Consider the following 14,238-nt stretch of genomic DNA (forward strand, 5'->3'; position numbering starts at 1 on the left):
TAAAACAAAAAACCTCATGTCTGTCGACAGTCAGGAAGTCAGTAGAGTTGGCATTTCTGTTTAAAAATAATTCAGTAGCCTCCGAGCTGTTAACAAAGGCAGCTGTGGGCCAAATATTTGGAAGAGGAGAACTGATGCAGTTTAAAAACAGCAACAAAAAATATCTTTCGATGATCACTGTTGACCACTGGCCAACTAACTAACAGATTCTTACATTTGATTGTATGATTCTTACATATTTTATTCATCAGAAACACCTCAGGGGTTTGGGAATGGAATACTGATGTTTTCTATTTCAAAGTTTTTTTAAAACTCTTGGGTGATGGTAGAAAAACTAATATTCTCTTCCTTAAAAAGATCAGTGCAGAGAATACCTCATTTAATCGACTGATAGGACATCCAATTCTCTAGTTATATTCTAATTTAATTTAACAGAAGTTTTATTGCAACATTGTACTAAGGGAGATATTACATACAAAAACTTGATTTTGGGGGTTTTGTCTCTAAGGGGACCTTAACTGAAAACCTTATCAGCCAATCTCCTTACCCTGATTTTGAGAATCACTTCACCTCTGCCAGCCCTTCTGATCTTTCTAAAAATGTGCTGCAAATTTGCTTAAAATAATAATTTTAAGCAAAGCATGGTGGCTCACGTCTGTAATCTCAGCATGGTGGGAGGCCGAGGCAGGTGAATTGCTTGAGCCCAGGAGTTCGAGACCAACCAGGGCAACATGGCAAAACCCCATCTCCACTAAAAATACAAAAACAATTAGCCAGGCATGGTGGTGAGTCCCAGCCTGTAGTCCCAGCTACTTGGGAGGCTGAGGTGGGAGGATTGTTTGATCCCGGGAGGCAGAGGCTGCCACTGCAGTGAGTCGAGATTGCACCACTGTACTCCAGCCTGAGTCACAGAGTGAGACCCTGTCTCCAAAAATAAAATAAAAAATAACCTTTAGCATTTTGCAATATTGAAGTGCTTTTAAAATGTTTTGCACTAAACAATGCAAATCACAAATGCCAAAATCACACTACCTTTGAAATAAAGAATCGTCCATACATTAACAGAGACAAGTAAAAAACATCTGTTCTATAGAATTTTTCGTTAGCAAGATTTATTGAAACCAGATCAGTAAAGCTGTGTTACTCTGGACCCTCTTCTGGGACCTGGAAATATCTTTGTTTCCGAGGACTGGATATACTGATGCTAATCACTAAAACAGGATTCTCCCAGCATGAGATTTATGAGGCCCAGAAAGCAAAGAGCACCCGAAAAAGACAGATAGTAAGGAAATTCCGTGGAAAGATTCTTGGGCCACGTTTTGCCTACCTGGCTCTGTTCAGCAGGGCCCATTACATGCTTAAGGGGCGATGGAAGGCACCCCGTGTCTACAGGCTCGCCGTTCCAAATAAACATAGCCACCGAAGGAAAAGAACTCACGTTTTGATTGAGTACTTGGGGGTCAGTTTATATGACATCTGTGCAAGGTGAAATGCCAGTCCAAGTGCCAGAATATCAGCTTCTCAGAGCTTAGTGAGCGGCGGCTAAGAAATCTGGGTGTACACCTGCGGTGTCAATCTGCAAGTTACTCTTTCTGTTTCTTTAAAACAGAAAATGGAAACCAGCTTGCTTTTAGAAATAGAACAATGCATCACCCAATCAATGAAAACAAATAGTTGCAGTCCCTCATTAACAAGGGAAATTGATTTTCCCCTCCATTTTAGAAGAGGAGTTGGAGCATTGGAGTGCTGAAAAATTCCCATTAACTTCCACAAACCACATGTTATTAGGTGCCCAGGAAAGCAATTAGAGGCAAACATGTAAAGAGCTTTTAGTTTTTTTGTTTTTTTTTTGTTTGTTTGTTTGTTTGTTTGTTTTTTGAGACGGAGTCTCGCTCTGTCGCCCAGGCTGGAGTGCAGTGGCCGGATCTCAGCTCACTGCAAGCTCCGCCTCCCGGGTTTACGCCATTCTCCTTTCTCAGCCTCCCGAGTAGCTGGGACTACAGGCGCCCGCCACCTTGCCCGGCTAGTTTTTTGTATTTTTTAGTAGAGGCGGGGTTTCACCGTGTTAGCCAGGATGGTCTCGATCTCCTGACCTCGTGATCCGCCCGTCTCGGCCTCCCAAAGTGCTGGGATTACAGGTGCTTTTAGTATTTTATCTTGTATAAACCATGGGATGGTGTGCTCACTAGTGTGGAGAAAAAGACATTTTTATGACCCCAAAAAAGGGCCTCCTTGGTTTTTTTCTTTCTTTCTTTGAAATCTCTTCTGCCTTTATAAAGAGCCATTTGTGAATTAATATAAACTGAACTCAACTTACTGGTATCAGAAAATTTCAGGTTTTTAAGTCTTTTTTGCCAGGCCAGAGGGTGACTTTTAGGAAGTCATAGGTGAAAGGAAGAGTTTTAGATGATCAAGAGGAAAAGAACACAAAGAACTCATTTTCTTCTAAAAGACTTTTTTTTAGTACTATAAACATTTATATCGATTGTGATCTTTAAAAAGATGACATAGTTATTTTCTTGGCAGCTACAACATGGAGACTTGATTAATCTAAAGCAGCAGTCTGCACATCACAATTCCTAGTATACAAATACTATTTCCTTGCACATACATAAGTGGTTTTACTACTACAGCTCTAAGCAAGCTCGGTTTCAAATCGTTATTAGATCATTTGGGGCATATTTCCCTACAGTTTTTAAACTGGCTGCTTGAAAATAAACAGCTGATGTGATCATATGGTAGGAGAAATAGATTTGCTGAGATTTTTAGATAATTAGTGAAAAAATACTCAGTTATGTTTGAAATAGTTACTATTTGAAATACAACTTATGTAACTTAACAGTATCTATAATATCTATCTAAACTTGCAAATTTTTCTATTGGAAACATCCTAGGGAAAAAAAAGTTAATCTATTAAACTTGAAACACACCTAACAGCCCAAAGAAGAGTTTCTATGGGAAGAGTTGAAATTAATATAATTCTCATATACTATTTATGTACTGTTTTACACACACACACACATACACACACACACGCACACACGAAAGAATTGTGTGTGGCATTTTCCCATGATTTAAAAATGAGTTTAAGGGCCATGAGTAATTGAAGCGCAGATGGAATCTTTCACACCAGCAAAAGTTTTGAAAGGAACTTTTCACAGAATTTTCACAGAATCTGTGAAAATTTGAAGCAAAATGTTCAAGTGGAAAAGTTATAAATTGTTACAGAAAGCTTTGTTTTATGCACAAAAGTCTATTTGATTGAGCTTTCAAGTGTGTAATTCACATTTTCAAAGCATAAAAAAGTATTTGGATAGGGACAGGGTGGTTTTTTTTTTTTTTTTTCTTTTTTTTTGCGGGATGATATTCTTCGAATTCTATGGTAATTGCTTAGAAGCCAAGTAAGGAGGAAATTTTATATTATGACAGCTTACTTCTTTTGTTAAGCACTTATTTAATGTATTAAAATATCATATTTTCAGTTATACCTGTGAATAGCAAAACGTTTCATGGCTATGGTACTGTGTCAGTTTTTCAGAGTGGAAATTCCCAAACTAAAGAGTGATACTGATAAGTTAATCAATCGTTTCTTCTTGGGCTTTTTGAGAAAATTATTTGCCTGAAATTGTAGACTTATGAAACAATTTTTAAACTTGTTTTTATATTTTACATGTTTACACCTAATATAAATTAGAAATTCATAAAACTTTCCTTTCACCCGAGAAAACCAGACTCAGTAATCAAGGAAGAAATCTTTACTTATATAACTTAACAATTAGCAACAGAAATAAAGGGACTGCCAGGCACAGTGGCTCATGCCTATAATCCCAGCACTTTGGGAGGCCGAGGCAGGAGGATTGCTTGAGTCCAGGAGTTCAAGACGAGCCTAGGCAACATAGTGAGACCTCATCTCTACAAAATATTTTAAAAATTAGCCAGGTGGCGGTGATAAGCACCTGTAGTCACAGCTGCTTGGAGGCTAAGGCAGGTGGTTCACTTGAGTCTGGGAGGTGGAGGCTACAGTGAGCCGTGATCTCAAAACTGCACTCTGGCGTGGGCAACAAAGCGAGACCCTGTTTCAAAATAAAATAAAATAAAAAATAGAAAGGCACATATTTCATAAATGTGTTTACAATGTTGCCTCCCATAGCCGGGTATGGTGGCTCACGCCTGTAATCCCAGCACTTTGGGAGGCCAAGGCGGGCAGATCACGAGGTCAGTAGATCGAGACCATCCTGGCTAACATGGTGAAACCCCGTCTCTACTAAAAATACAAAAAATTAGCCGGGCGAGGTGGCGGGCGCCTGTAGTCCCAGCCACTCTGAGGCTGAGGCAGGAGAATGGTGTGAACCCGGGAGGCGGAGCTTGCAGTGAGCCGAGATCCTGCCACTGCACTCCAGCCTGGGCGACAAAGCGAGACTCCGTCTCAAAAAAAAAAAAAAAAAAAAATGTTGCCCCCCACAAACAGTTGGTAATTCATGTGACATATCTATGATACATGCCCAGAATTCAGAATCCCATGCTGGAGAAACCTCCTGGGGCCTCCAGGTGATTCCCTTTGTCTGCGAATGGTCACACACTATGGCAGGAGAAGTTTCTCAGACAGATGGGGCCCAAACCAATGGTGGAAAACCCCTGCAACATTTCTTTCCTACACACTTGGGGGAAAAAGCATGAGATCAGGCAGAGATGGGCAGGTGCTCCCTTTTCTTTGTTGGAACCTCTACTTCACCTTGGTTTACAAAAAAAAAAAAAAAAAGAGGAGGAAGGAAGGAAAGGGAAATGAAAGATTATTTCCTGCATGATTTCTTAAAGATCAGCAAAGAATAAAAATCTATAACTTCCCTCATTAATCTGTCTCAGTTTTCTAGGTCCATTGTATGATCAAATAAAGGAACACAGAGCCACATATGCGTATCTGGAACTTTAGGATCTCAATGTTTACGAATTCGGAACTTGGCAGGATTTAGGCAGGTAATTCAGGGCTTGTACCACACTCCAGGCAGGGCCTAAGGCAGCGCCTGGAATTAAACACATTGACACCTCCCGCCTAAAACATGGATGTGCCCAGCAAGTGGGCGCAAATAGGAAGGTCCATCGTTCCCTCGTGCAAAAAGATGAAGTTTGCAGCCAGATGGGTTAAGAAATGTTTCTTAGAGCTTTTTGAATTTTGGAATTGTGATAATCGATTAAGGACCTGCAATAATCTACTTATGAAATATCCCACTCCTGAGAAGTTGACCTTCATGATCTGCTCATAAAATATGGAGGAGTTAGGCCGACGCTAGCATTATATTACTCTTTCTGAATTGCAGGCTGTTCCTTTCTGTTAAGCTAGCATCACATTCTGGGTTTTGTGCTCTGCTGTTTTTGTACCAGTGCAGACAGAAACAACTGGTTTTAGGAAGAATTCTTTCACACTAAGCCTACTCTATTCGCCCAAAGTTTCTCCCACAAATTACATACATCTCATTTGACCCAAGGAGAGTTTCTTGAAAAAGTTATTTCCAGGTTTTTTTAAAGAAAAGCAAACACATTGTGGATTTTGCTCATCCTTCTCTCTCAGTTTTAATTTTTGCTCCCTTCACTTTGTGGTATCTTGGTTAAATTTGTTGTGGTTCACTGTGGCAAATTCTCTATTTGATATATTGCTAGAAATCTTTGTTTTTCCCCAGTAGATCATTCTAACTTGCCTTGTTTTATGAGGAGTATAGGCTGTAGAAGACAGGCACATCATCTGAAAAAACAAAACAAACAAACAAAAAAACCACTAAATCGAAGGCCAGTTCAGCACTGACACCACATTTATCCTGACAACATTCATACCTGCCGGAGAGTTTTTAATAAAAGCTGCTTAATATTAAAGATACGAAGACTTAAATGTTATTCTCAGTTTAGCAACTGGCTCTTCAAGAGACCTTTTTGCATTTTTCTTTTTCTTTTCTATTCTTTTTGTTTTTGAGACAGGGTCTTCCTCTGTTGCCCAGGCTGGAGAACAGTGGCATGATCATACTCACTGTAATGTCAAACTCCTGGGCTCAAGCAGTCCTCCCACTTCAGCCTCCCAAACAGCTGGGACTACAAGTGCAAACCACTACACCTGGCTATTTTTTTATATTTTTATTTTTGTAGAGATGGAGTCTCGCTATGTTGCCCAGGCTGGTCTCAAACTCCTGGACTCAAGCAGTCCTCCCACCTTGGCCTCCCAAAGTGCTGGAATTACAAGCATGAGTCACCACATCCAGCTCTTTTTTGCATTTTTCTAAAAATGGAATGCAGCCACAATGAACTGTCTTAAGTTGTTTTATAAGTTGGCATTTATCACATGCCATGAACTCTGGGGAAAACGTCAAAGTGGAAGACATTGAGGGAGGAAGTATGAACTTCTAGAACATTCGTCAGGCCACAGCCTTGCAAGTCTCTGGGGGTAGAGTGACCAAGTTTCCTGTTAGGGGAGCTTTCTGATTTTCAGCCACAGAGTTTGGCTGGATTGACAGGGCTAGACACCCCTAAGTTATTGCAGATGTTTATAAACAGCAGAAAAGCAAACAGAACATTTCTACAGATTTGTCCTCAGGGAAGGATGAAGGGCCATGGATCCCTTCCAGAATATAATGGATTTAGACGGGCTTCACGCCTTGGTGATTTCTTGTTAGATTTTTTTGTGTGTAACCTTGCCCTGGAGCAGAGCTAGAGAACCCACTGCAGGCTTCAGCGAGGAAATCAAACCTGTGGCTGTCATCAGGGCAACGTGTTTGCCAACAAGCAAGGGTTTGGTGGGTAAAACGATCCCTTCCTCCTGGAGCTCCTTCCTTCCCCAAATACACTTTCGATGTGATGGGTGTGAGTAAACCCAAACTCAAGTTTCAACTCCTTCAGGGAGTCACTAATTGCCTTTCTCATGGTTTCATCCAATAAAGTTGATCTGAGAAAAGTGCATTTCACATTGAAGCCAGCCCTCTGTGTGCTGATGGACCAATAAATCAAATCCCTTTTCTCAGGGAACGTACCGTGAAGCCGGGAGAGAAGATCCGGAAATTCATCAATGTGGGCGCTCACATGTTTGGTGAATTGAATATTTGCTGAAACTATGCCTTTATAGCATGTGCGTAAAAATTACCGACTGTACTTGGGGTTGGAATTGAATTTTCCTGAACACTAGGAGTTTACCTGTTTGAAAACCACCAGGGGCTGTCCTGCTGTCTGCCTCCTGGATCAAACCCAGGAGAGGCTGAACCCTCTTAGCCTGGCATTAAAGTTTCACAATTCTCTTCCTGACCTGCCCTTTGCAGCGTATTGCCCCTGACATTCCGCTTACTCTGATGGATTTCTTTAGTTCATGTGGCCCCCATGTCTGTCTGTGTTCCACTCGGGATAAAAGTGATATTCCTATCCTTTTATTCATGCACGGCCTCCCCCAAAGCCAGTCTTACATCAGAGCCCAAGGGGGCTGTTATTTCCTCTGAGCTTTCATGTCTGTTGTTTGTATTGACATGATCACACATCACCCCTGTGGTCAGTAAGCTTTGCAGGTGTTCCTCTCGCCTTCCCAACTAAATCATGGGCACCTTCTGGTTAAGGACCATATCTCATCATTTTTTATATCCTCTACAATTCTTTCCATGTAATAGCAGGGGCTTCATAAACACCTTCAGCTTATTGATTATCAATTGATCTGTCCTGGCCTTACCATTTAGATTCTAACAGTTCAAGTACTTGGATGGATTGATTCAAACAGTTCCGCTTGGAGCTTTTCCCTCTAGTTGGTCATATGAAGCCAGGATTCACCAACACCACTGGCCATGGTCATTGTCTTTCTTCCTCTCTTTCTCTCTTTCTCTCTCTCTTTCTTTCTTTCTTTCTCTTTCTTTCTTTCCTTCCTTCCTTCCTTCCTTCTTCCTTCTTTCCTTTCCCTTCCTTTCCCTTCCTTTCTTTTGCTTTCCTTTGCTTTCTTTTCCTTCTCTTTCTCTCTCTTCTTCTGTCCTTCTCTCTTTCTTTCTCTCTTTCTTTCTCTTTCTCTCTTTCTTTCTCTCTCCCTCTTTCTCTTTTCTCTTCTTTTCTTTTCTTTCTTGAGAGGGTCTCCCTCTGTCACCCAGGCTGGAGTGCAGTGTTGCAATCACAGCTTACTGCAGCCTCATCCCGGGTAACTAGGACTTCAGGCATGCATCACTGTGCATGGCTGATTTTTTTAATTTTTGTAGAGACAGAGTCCCACTATGTTGCCCAAGCTGATCTTCAACTCCTGGACTGAAGTGAACCTCCCACTTCGTCATCCCCAGATGCTGAGATTATAGGCATGAGCCACCACGCCTGGCCTTGTTCTTTCTTAGGACAACAGAAAAATGCTTTTTCTGGGAGCGCTCTAATGTCACCAAACCTCCATGTGTTTCTTTATCACCACGCACAGACGTAATGTAGTGGTGTATTGGTGTGGTTTTGCCCAGTGGCACTGGGCATCCACTGGTGATGCTGCTCATTGCACTGCCCTTGGCTGTATTTCTTGCCAGGGACACAGGGAACAATGTATCCTCCAGTTAACAGCATGGGTGCTGGAGTGTCCATCATCCAAGCACCTGAGGAATTCCCCTCTATGGCTGCGGAATTCCTTCCTTCCTTCAGAGTTATACCTTGTTTCATTCCTTTTTAGCAATGAAAAACATTGCTAAAAATGAAAAACATTGCTAAAAATGAAAAACATTGCTAAAAATGAAACAGTTGTACCTGTTTCATTCCTTTTTAGATGGCACTGCCCAGTGTCCTGGTGGCCAGTATTTGCCTTGGTTAGTATAAGCAACCTCGAAGCTGCTCACGTAGCCCAAGTCAGGACTGCGAATCGAAGGCAGAACTCTCCTACATGTGCCTTTGCAACCCCGGCTAAGGCTTCCAAGGCTCTTTGGTGGACCAGGATAGGAAAACGCTCTTTCAGTATCAAAACTGTCCCAAAGTGGCTGCCGCTTGTTACTCTGGAGGTAGTAGGTGGGTGCAGACGCCACAGATGGTCCAGCCCAGAGGGAATGCAGACCTGCTGAGTGTCTAGGGAGGAGTCAGGCACCTGAAGAAGGCTGGTTAAGCTAGGGGAGTTTAAAGCATCTTCCAAACCTAAGCATGTGTGAGTCTACGGGGAAAAGAATTTCTGATTTCAGGACCAGATGCATAAAACCACCTGATGGTACAGGTTGAATCTCCCTCATCCCAAATGCTTGGGAGCAGAAGTGTTTCAGATTCCTTTCAGGTTTTGAAATATTTGTGTTATACGCCAACTGGTTGAGCATCCTCAAATCTGAAAATCCAACATCCAAAGTGCTCCAATAAGCATTTCCTTTGAGCGTCATGTTGGCACTCAAAATGTTTCAGATTTTGGCACATTTCTGATTTGGGATTTTAGGATATGGGATGCTCAGCCTGGCCCAGACAATGCAGTTCACACTTTCTAAGTAGTTTCTGAGCCTCCTCAAAAGCAAAAGTTACAGGCTGAGTCTCCCTAATCTGAAAATCCGAACTCCAACATGCTCCAAACTCTGAAATTTTTTGAGTGCCGACATGATGCTCAAAGGAAATGCTCATTGGAGCCCTTCAGATTTCAGATGCTCAGGTTTTGTGAGGCTCAACCAGTAAGTATATAAATGCAACTAGTCAAACATCTGAAAAAAAAACTGGAATCGGAAACGCTTTTGCTCTCGAGCATTTCAGATAAAGGAGACTCCATCAGTATTTATTTGTCATATTTCAGAAAACAGTTTCCAGCATGTGGTCAACATAAACCGTGAAAACCAGCTTTGTGTATTAGCAGAGCAAATGCTCTTACGGAGACAGCGCGCCATTGCCCATTCTCGGAGCAATGTGAGCCTAACGACGGGGTTCTGGGGAGCTTCTCCTAAGATCCTGCCCTAGGGGACCCCTGGGGACCCTTCTTCTCCCCGAATTCCTGCTGAGGGCTGCTCAGGGGCGTTCAGTCTGTGCTGGTCTGTGAGAGCAGGGTTTGGGAAGACACCCCTGGCCATCTGGAGGTGTTTTGTCCTGCTTTCTGCACGGTGAAAGGTGGTTACTGGGCTTGGCGTGTTCTGCCTTCATTTACATCTGTATTAAGGAAATAAAAAGAGAGCGCCCCTTCCTCCCACTGCTTTTGATTAACAGGGAAGCAGATGTGGGGTCTCTCAGACAAGGCAGCGGCCCAAGTGGTATCAGAGAGTGCGGTCATGTCCTCAGAGGGTGAGTGCATTTCTGGCCATTGTCTCTTTCAGCAATGAAGTTGTGAGGAGTGACTTGAAGAAGCTGCCAGCCCTTCCCACCCAAGCCCTGAAGGAGCACCCTTCCCTGGCCTACTGGTAAGACCCCTGGCGTCTTCCCCAGGAGTGAGCCCCTCTCGGAGTGCGAGGGGACACAGGACAACTGAATATACCCTCCCTCCACCAGCTCCCACGTGCCAGCCTGGACTCGCAGCTGTGTGAAGTACCTTCTGTCTTCATGAAATCATTTTCTGCATTTATTTTTTTTTTAAATTAATTAATTAATTTTATTTATTTATTTATTTATTTTTTGGAGATAGATCTCGCTCTGTTACCCAAGCTGGAGTACAGTGGCATGATCTCAGCTCATGGCAACCTGTGCCTCAAGCGATTCTCTTGCCTCGGCCTCCTGAGTAGCTGGGATTACAGGCACACACTACCACACCTGGCTAATTTTTGTATTTTTAGTAGAGACGAGGTTTCACCATGTTGGCCAGGCTGGTCTCGAACCCCTGGCCCCACTCAGATGATCCGGCCACCTCGGCTTCCCAAACTGCTGGGATTACAGGCGTGAGCCACCACACCCCACCCGTTTTCTGCATTTACTTAAGTGAAGCATTGTGCGTGAGACCTCTCCTTTTTTGTTTCTTCTCTTTTTTTTTTTTTTTTTTTTTCAATTTTCAAAAAGAATACCTTCTAAAATTTCACTTTGGAAGCTTTGCCACCTTGAAGAGCCTTTCGTGTGCTGCTAGAGTTTCATTTTGGAACACCTGTCATTTGATGACAGCATGTTGAGGTTTGAGATGTGGGAGAACCACAGGACTTTTTTCTTTCAGAAGAGAGAGATTGATTCTTTTATTTTCCCTCGATGTTTCCTATCTCCTGATGTAGCCACTATGTAACATTATGCCGTAGCTCATCTGTCGGGCCCTAAATGACTGATTCTGAATGATTCCAGCATTTGAAAGGCTCCCAGATTGTGGTTTGGGCCACAGTTGGGCAGGGCTTGCATTCCTGGATAATGTTTTGAAATCCCACTGGGTTCCTAAGCCCTGGCCACTGCCCTTTGATAACTGCAATACTGCTCTCTGATGTTCCTTCTGATTCCCTAACAGAAATCACTGCAACTCCTTTTATTTAAAAGCAAAACAAAAAGCACAGACCAAGTCAATTCTAATAAACTACAACACGTGACTTGTGTCAGTGCTTTTGATGACAGTTTCTGAAAAATACGGATTATGAGCATTTCATCTTCTCTGGACACTTATCCAGACAGTGACCTAGTTGTTCATTGATTCGGGTGGCTAAGAGATTCCTTTGGCTGGGGTGGGACATGTCTTGATGCAGGGTTCATTAGCAGCATTAAACTCTGGCTCATAATTCCAGCACTTTGGAAGGGCGAGGTGGGCAGATCACGAGGTCAGGAGATGGAGACCATCCTGGCCAACATGATGAAACCCTGTCTCTACTAAAAATACAAAAAAATTAGCTGGACATGGTGGCACGTGCCTGTAGTCTCAGCTACTTGGGAGACTGAGGCAGGAGAATCCCTTGAACTCAGGAGTTGGAAGTTGCAGTGAACCAAGATTGTGCCACTGCACTCCAGCCTGGCGACAGAGTGAGACTCCATCGCAAACAAAACAAAACAAAACACAACTCTGGCTCATAAATCACATCTCTCTGAGAGACCACATCGCTAGGGAGCTGGCGCCCAGGCCCGAGGCTGTGAGCTCCCTTCCGTGTCTGGCATCCCTAATTTCATCTCCCAGAGCTGTTTTATTGCCACTCCTCTTTTGGAAACATAAATGTAAATAGATAATGACTTTCTCTAACTATAACCTGCCCCCAAAGAGCAAAATCTGTTTAACCTGCAGGGATTTTGCACGCATCAGTTTCCAAATGTTGAGACTTGCAATCCGAATGCCCAAAAATGATGGTCCCTTTTCCTTGTTCACGGATCCTATTACCCACCTCCCTAATTCCTTGTGCCACTGGACCTCATCCCTCTGTAGCCTCCTGGCTGTTCACTTCCAAAAATCCAATGGTCAAGGCCCCGAGGGTGTGAGCAGGTAACTAGAGAGGACCAGGAAGGAATCTCTTTGCCTCTGAGACTTGTCCTGTTGTGTGTCCATCAGTCACCCATTCATTCCTTTCCAAACCTTAGAACACCGCTATACACATCTGAGAGTTTTGAATTTCTTCTCTCCTCCCTGTGTCTCTGGATTTTTCCTTCACCTTCTCCATTATCTGCTCTGTGCTCACACATGATTACTAACCCACAGGCACCTCGCCCTTCACACACACACACTCTCTCTGTCTCTTCCCTGTATAAACATCTTCACCTATAGCTGGCTTGGCAGAACATCCCATACCATCATGACCAGGCCAGCACTTTCCCTGAGACTCCTTCAGACCCATAAGTGCCCAAGCCAGTGTTAAATGTCCCGAGAGCGTGGCAGGATGGGGGAGCCATGTGCCACTCAGTCAGCATCACAATCCAGACGATGTATAAAAGTCAATGACAGGGACCCTCCTGACAATACCCTGCTGAAAAACAACAATCACAACCACAGCAGATTCTTCCACCTCATTTCACTGTGGTTGGCTACTTGGTGTTGGCTCTAATATTTCAACCTTATTTATATGGACTTTGATTCTTATTGATACATAATAGTTGTACATATTTTTCATGTATATATACTCTGATATCTGTACATAATGTGCGGTGATCAAATCAGGGTAACTGGGCTATCCATCACCTCGAACATTTTTCTTTGTGTTGGGAACATTACAAATCTTCACTTGTGGCTACTTTGACATATGCAACAAATTATTGTTAACTATAGTTTCCCTACTGTACGATCAAATACTAGAACATATTCCTTCTATCTAACTATATTTTTGTACCCCTGTGTATAGATAGATTTTTAAAAAGCAAAGCTGCAAGGAGAGGGTTAAGTGCTGTCCCTGCTTCATACAGATACAGAATGAAGAGAGAGCAGGTGCACATAGCTTGTTCGCTGCTTTTCCCTCGGGTCTCAGAATCAACACTCAGCAAGGTCAACCAGGACCCCTCACCGGTGAGGGAGACCTTTTTACCCCTCTCATCACAGTTGCCCAGAGTGTCCAGTTCCCCTGATCATTCCTGAACTAAGGAGGTGTACTCACCATTCTTCGGGGGCTCTCCTGCCCCTGCCGGAGTTCACACTTTGGATGGGCAACCTGCAGGCTGCAGCCTGGTGACCAAGGCAGTGGGTCTTAGCATCCCAGCCAAGCCTCCGCAGTGACTAGCCAGGTAGCTTTCATCAGTTTCTCCTCTGCAAAATGGGATGACACACATCAACCTGCTTCAGACAGTAATTAAGAGAGGAAATACATAGTCACCTCATGTCATTAAAAAGCAGTGAAAGCGGCATAATAATGCTGAGTCATGGTGCAAGAAGCCTTTCTGCTAATTCTCCCTGCACATTTAACAAGCATGGACTTTTCACAACATGAGATTTCCCTGTTGAGGAGGCAACTGAGGCAGAAAGTTAGAATGATGTGCCAAGGGCCACAGAACAAGGAGGGATCAGTACCCTGACCTGGATTCTCCCTCGCAGGCCTAGTTTGTAAATGCTGGACCACCTGACCACCCCTACCACCTCAGTGAGGTATGCAGGGACATCTTTTTTTACCCCAAAACCACTGAGCACAGCAGGCCAGCAGCTGCTCCGAGACAGGGAACCATATATCACCATCCCTATTTCCCCTTCCGTCACCCATGCATTTCCTGTACCCCCTTGTCTGCAGAGAGGTCATTTGACTTAACAATATGACCCAGCCAGTGACCCGGGCACAGGCAGCTTTGGTCATTTGCCTTTTTCCTCCATGTAACCCTGAGTCATCCAGACAGTGCTTACTCTGCTTCCTGGATTTCTGCTAGTTACCCCCTTGAGTCCCTGCTACAAATCTAGGGTCCGGGAAAATTGTCTGCAAAACTCGGAGCACGTCAGCCCTCTGGAAAGTTCCA

The 14,238-nt window shown here is 43.4% G+C and overlaps 1 protein-coding gene across 13 annotated transcripts in view; it reads left to right on the forward strand.

Moving 5' to 3' along the window:
- The window catches only part of FRMD4A (FERM domain containing 4A), a 693,308-nt gene that overhangs the window by 579,286 nt on the left and 99,784 nt on the right, over positions 1 to 14,238 (forward strand). For all 13 annotated transcript variants that reach the window (XM_003903401.5, XM_009214008.4, XM_009214010.3 and 10 more), the window contains one exon: positions 10,242 to 10,325. In XM_003903401.5, coding sequence (XP_003903450.1) covers positions 10,242 to 10,325 — 84 coding nt within the window. The remainder of the gene's footprint in view (positions 1 to 10,241; positions 10,326 to 14,238) is intronic.

This window comes from Papio anubis, chromosome 11, assembly GCF_008728515.1.
Source record: "Papio anubis isolate 15944 chromosome 11, Panubis1.0, whole genome shotgun sequence".
NCBI lineage: Eukaryota > Metazoa > Chordata > Mammalia > Primates > Cercopithecidae > Papio > Papio anubis.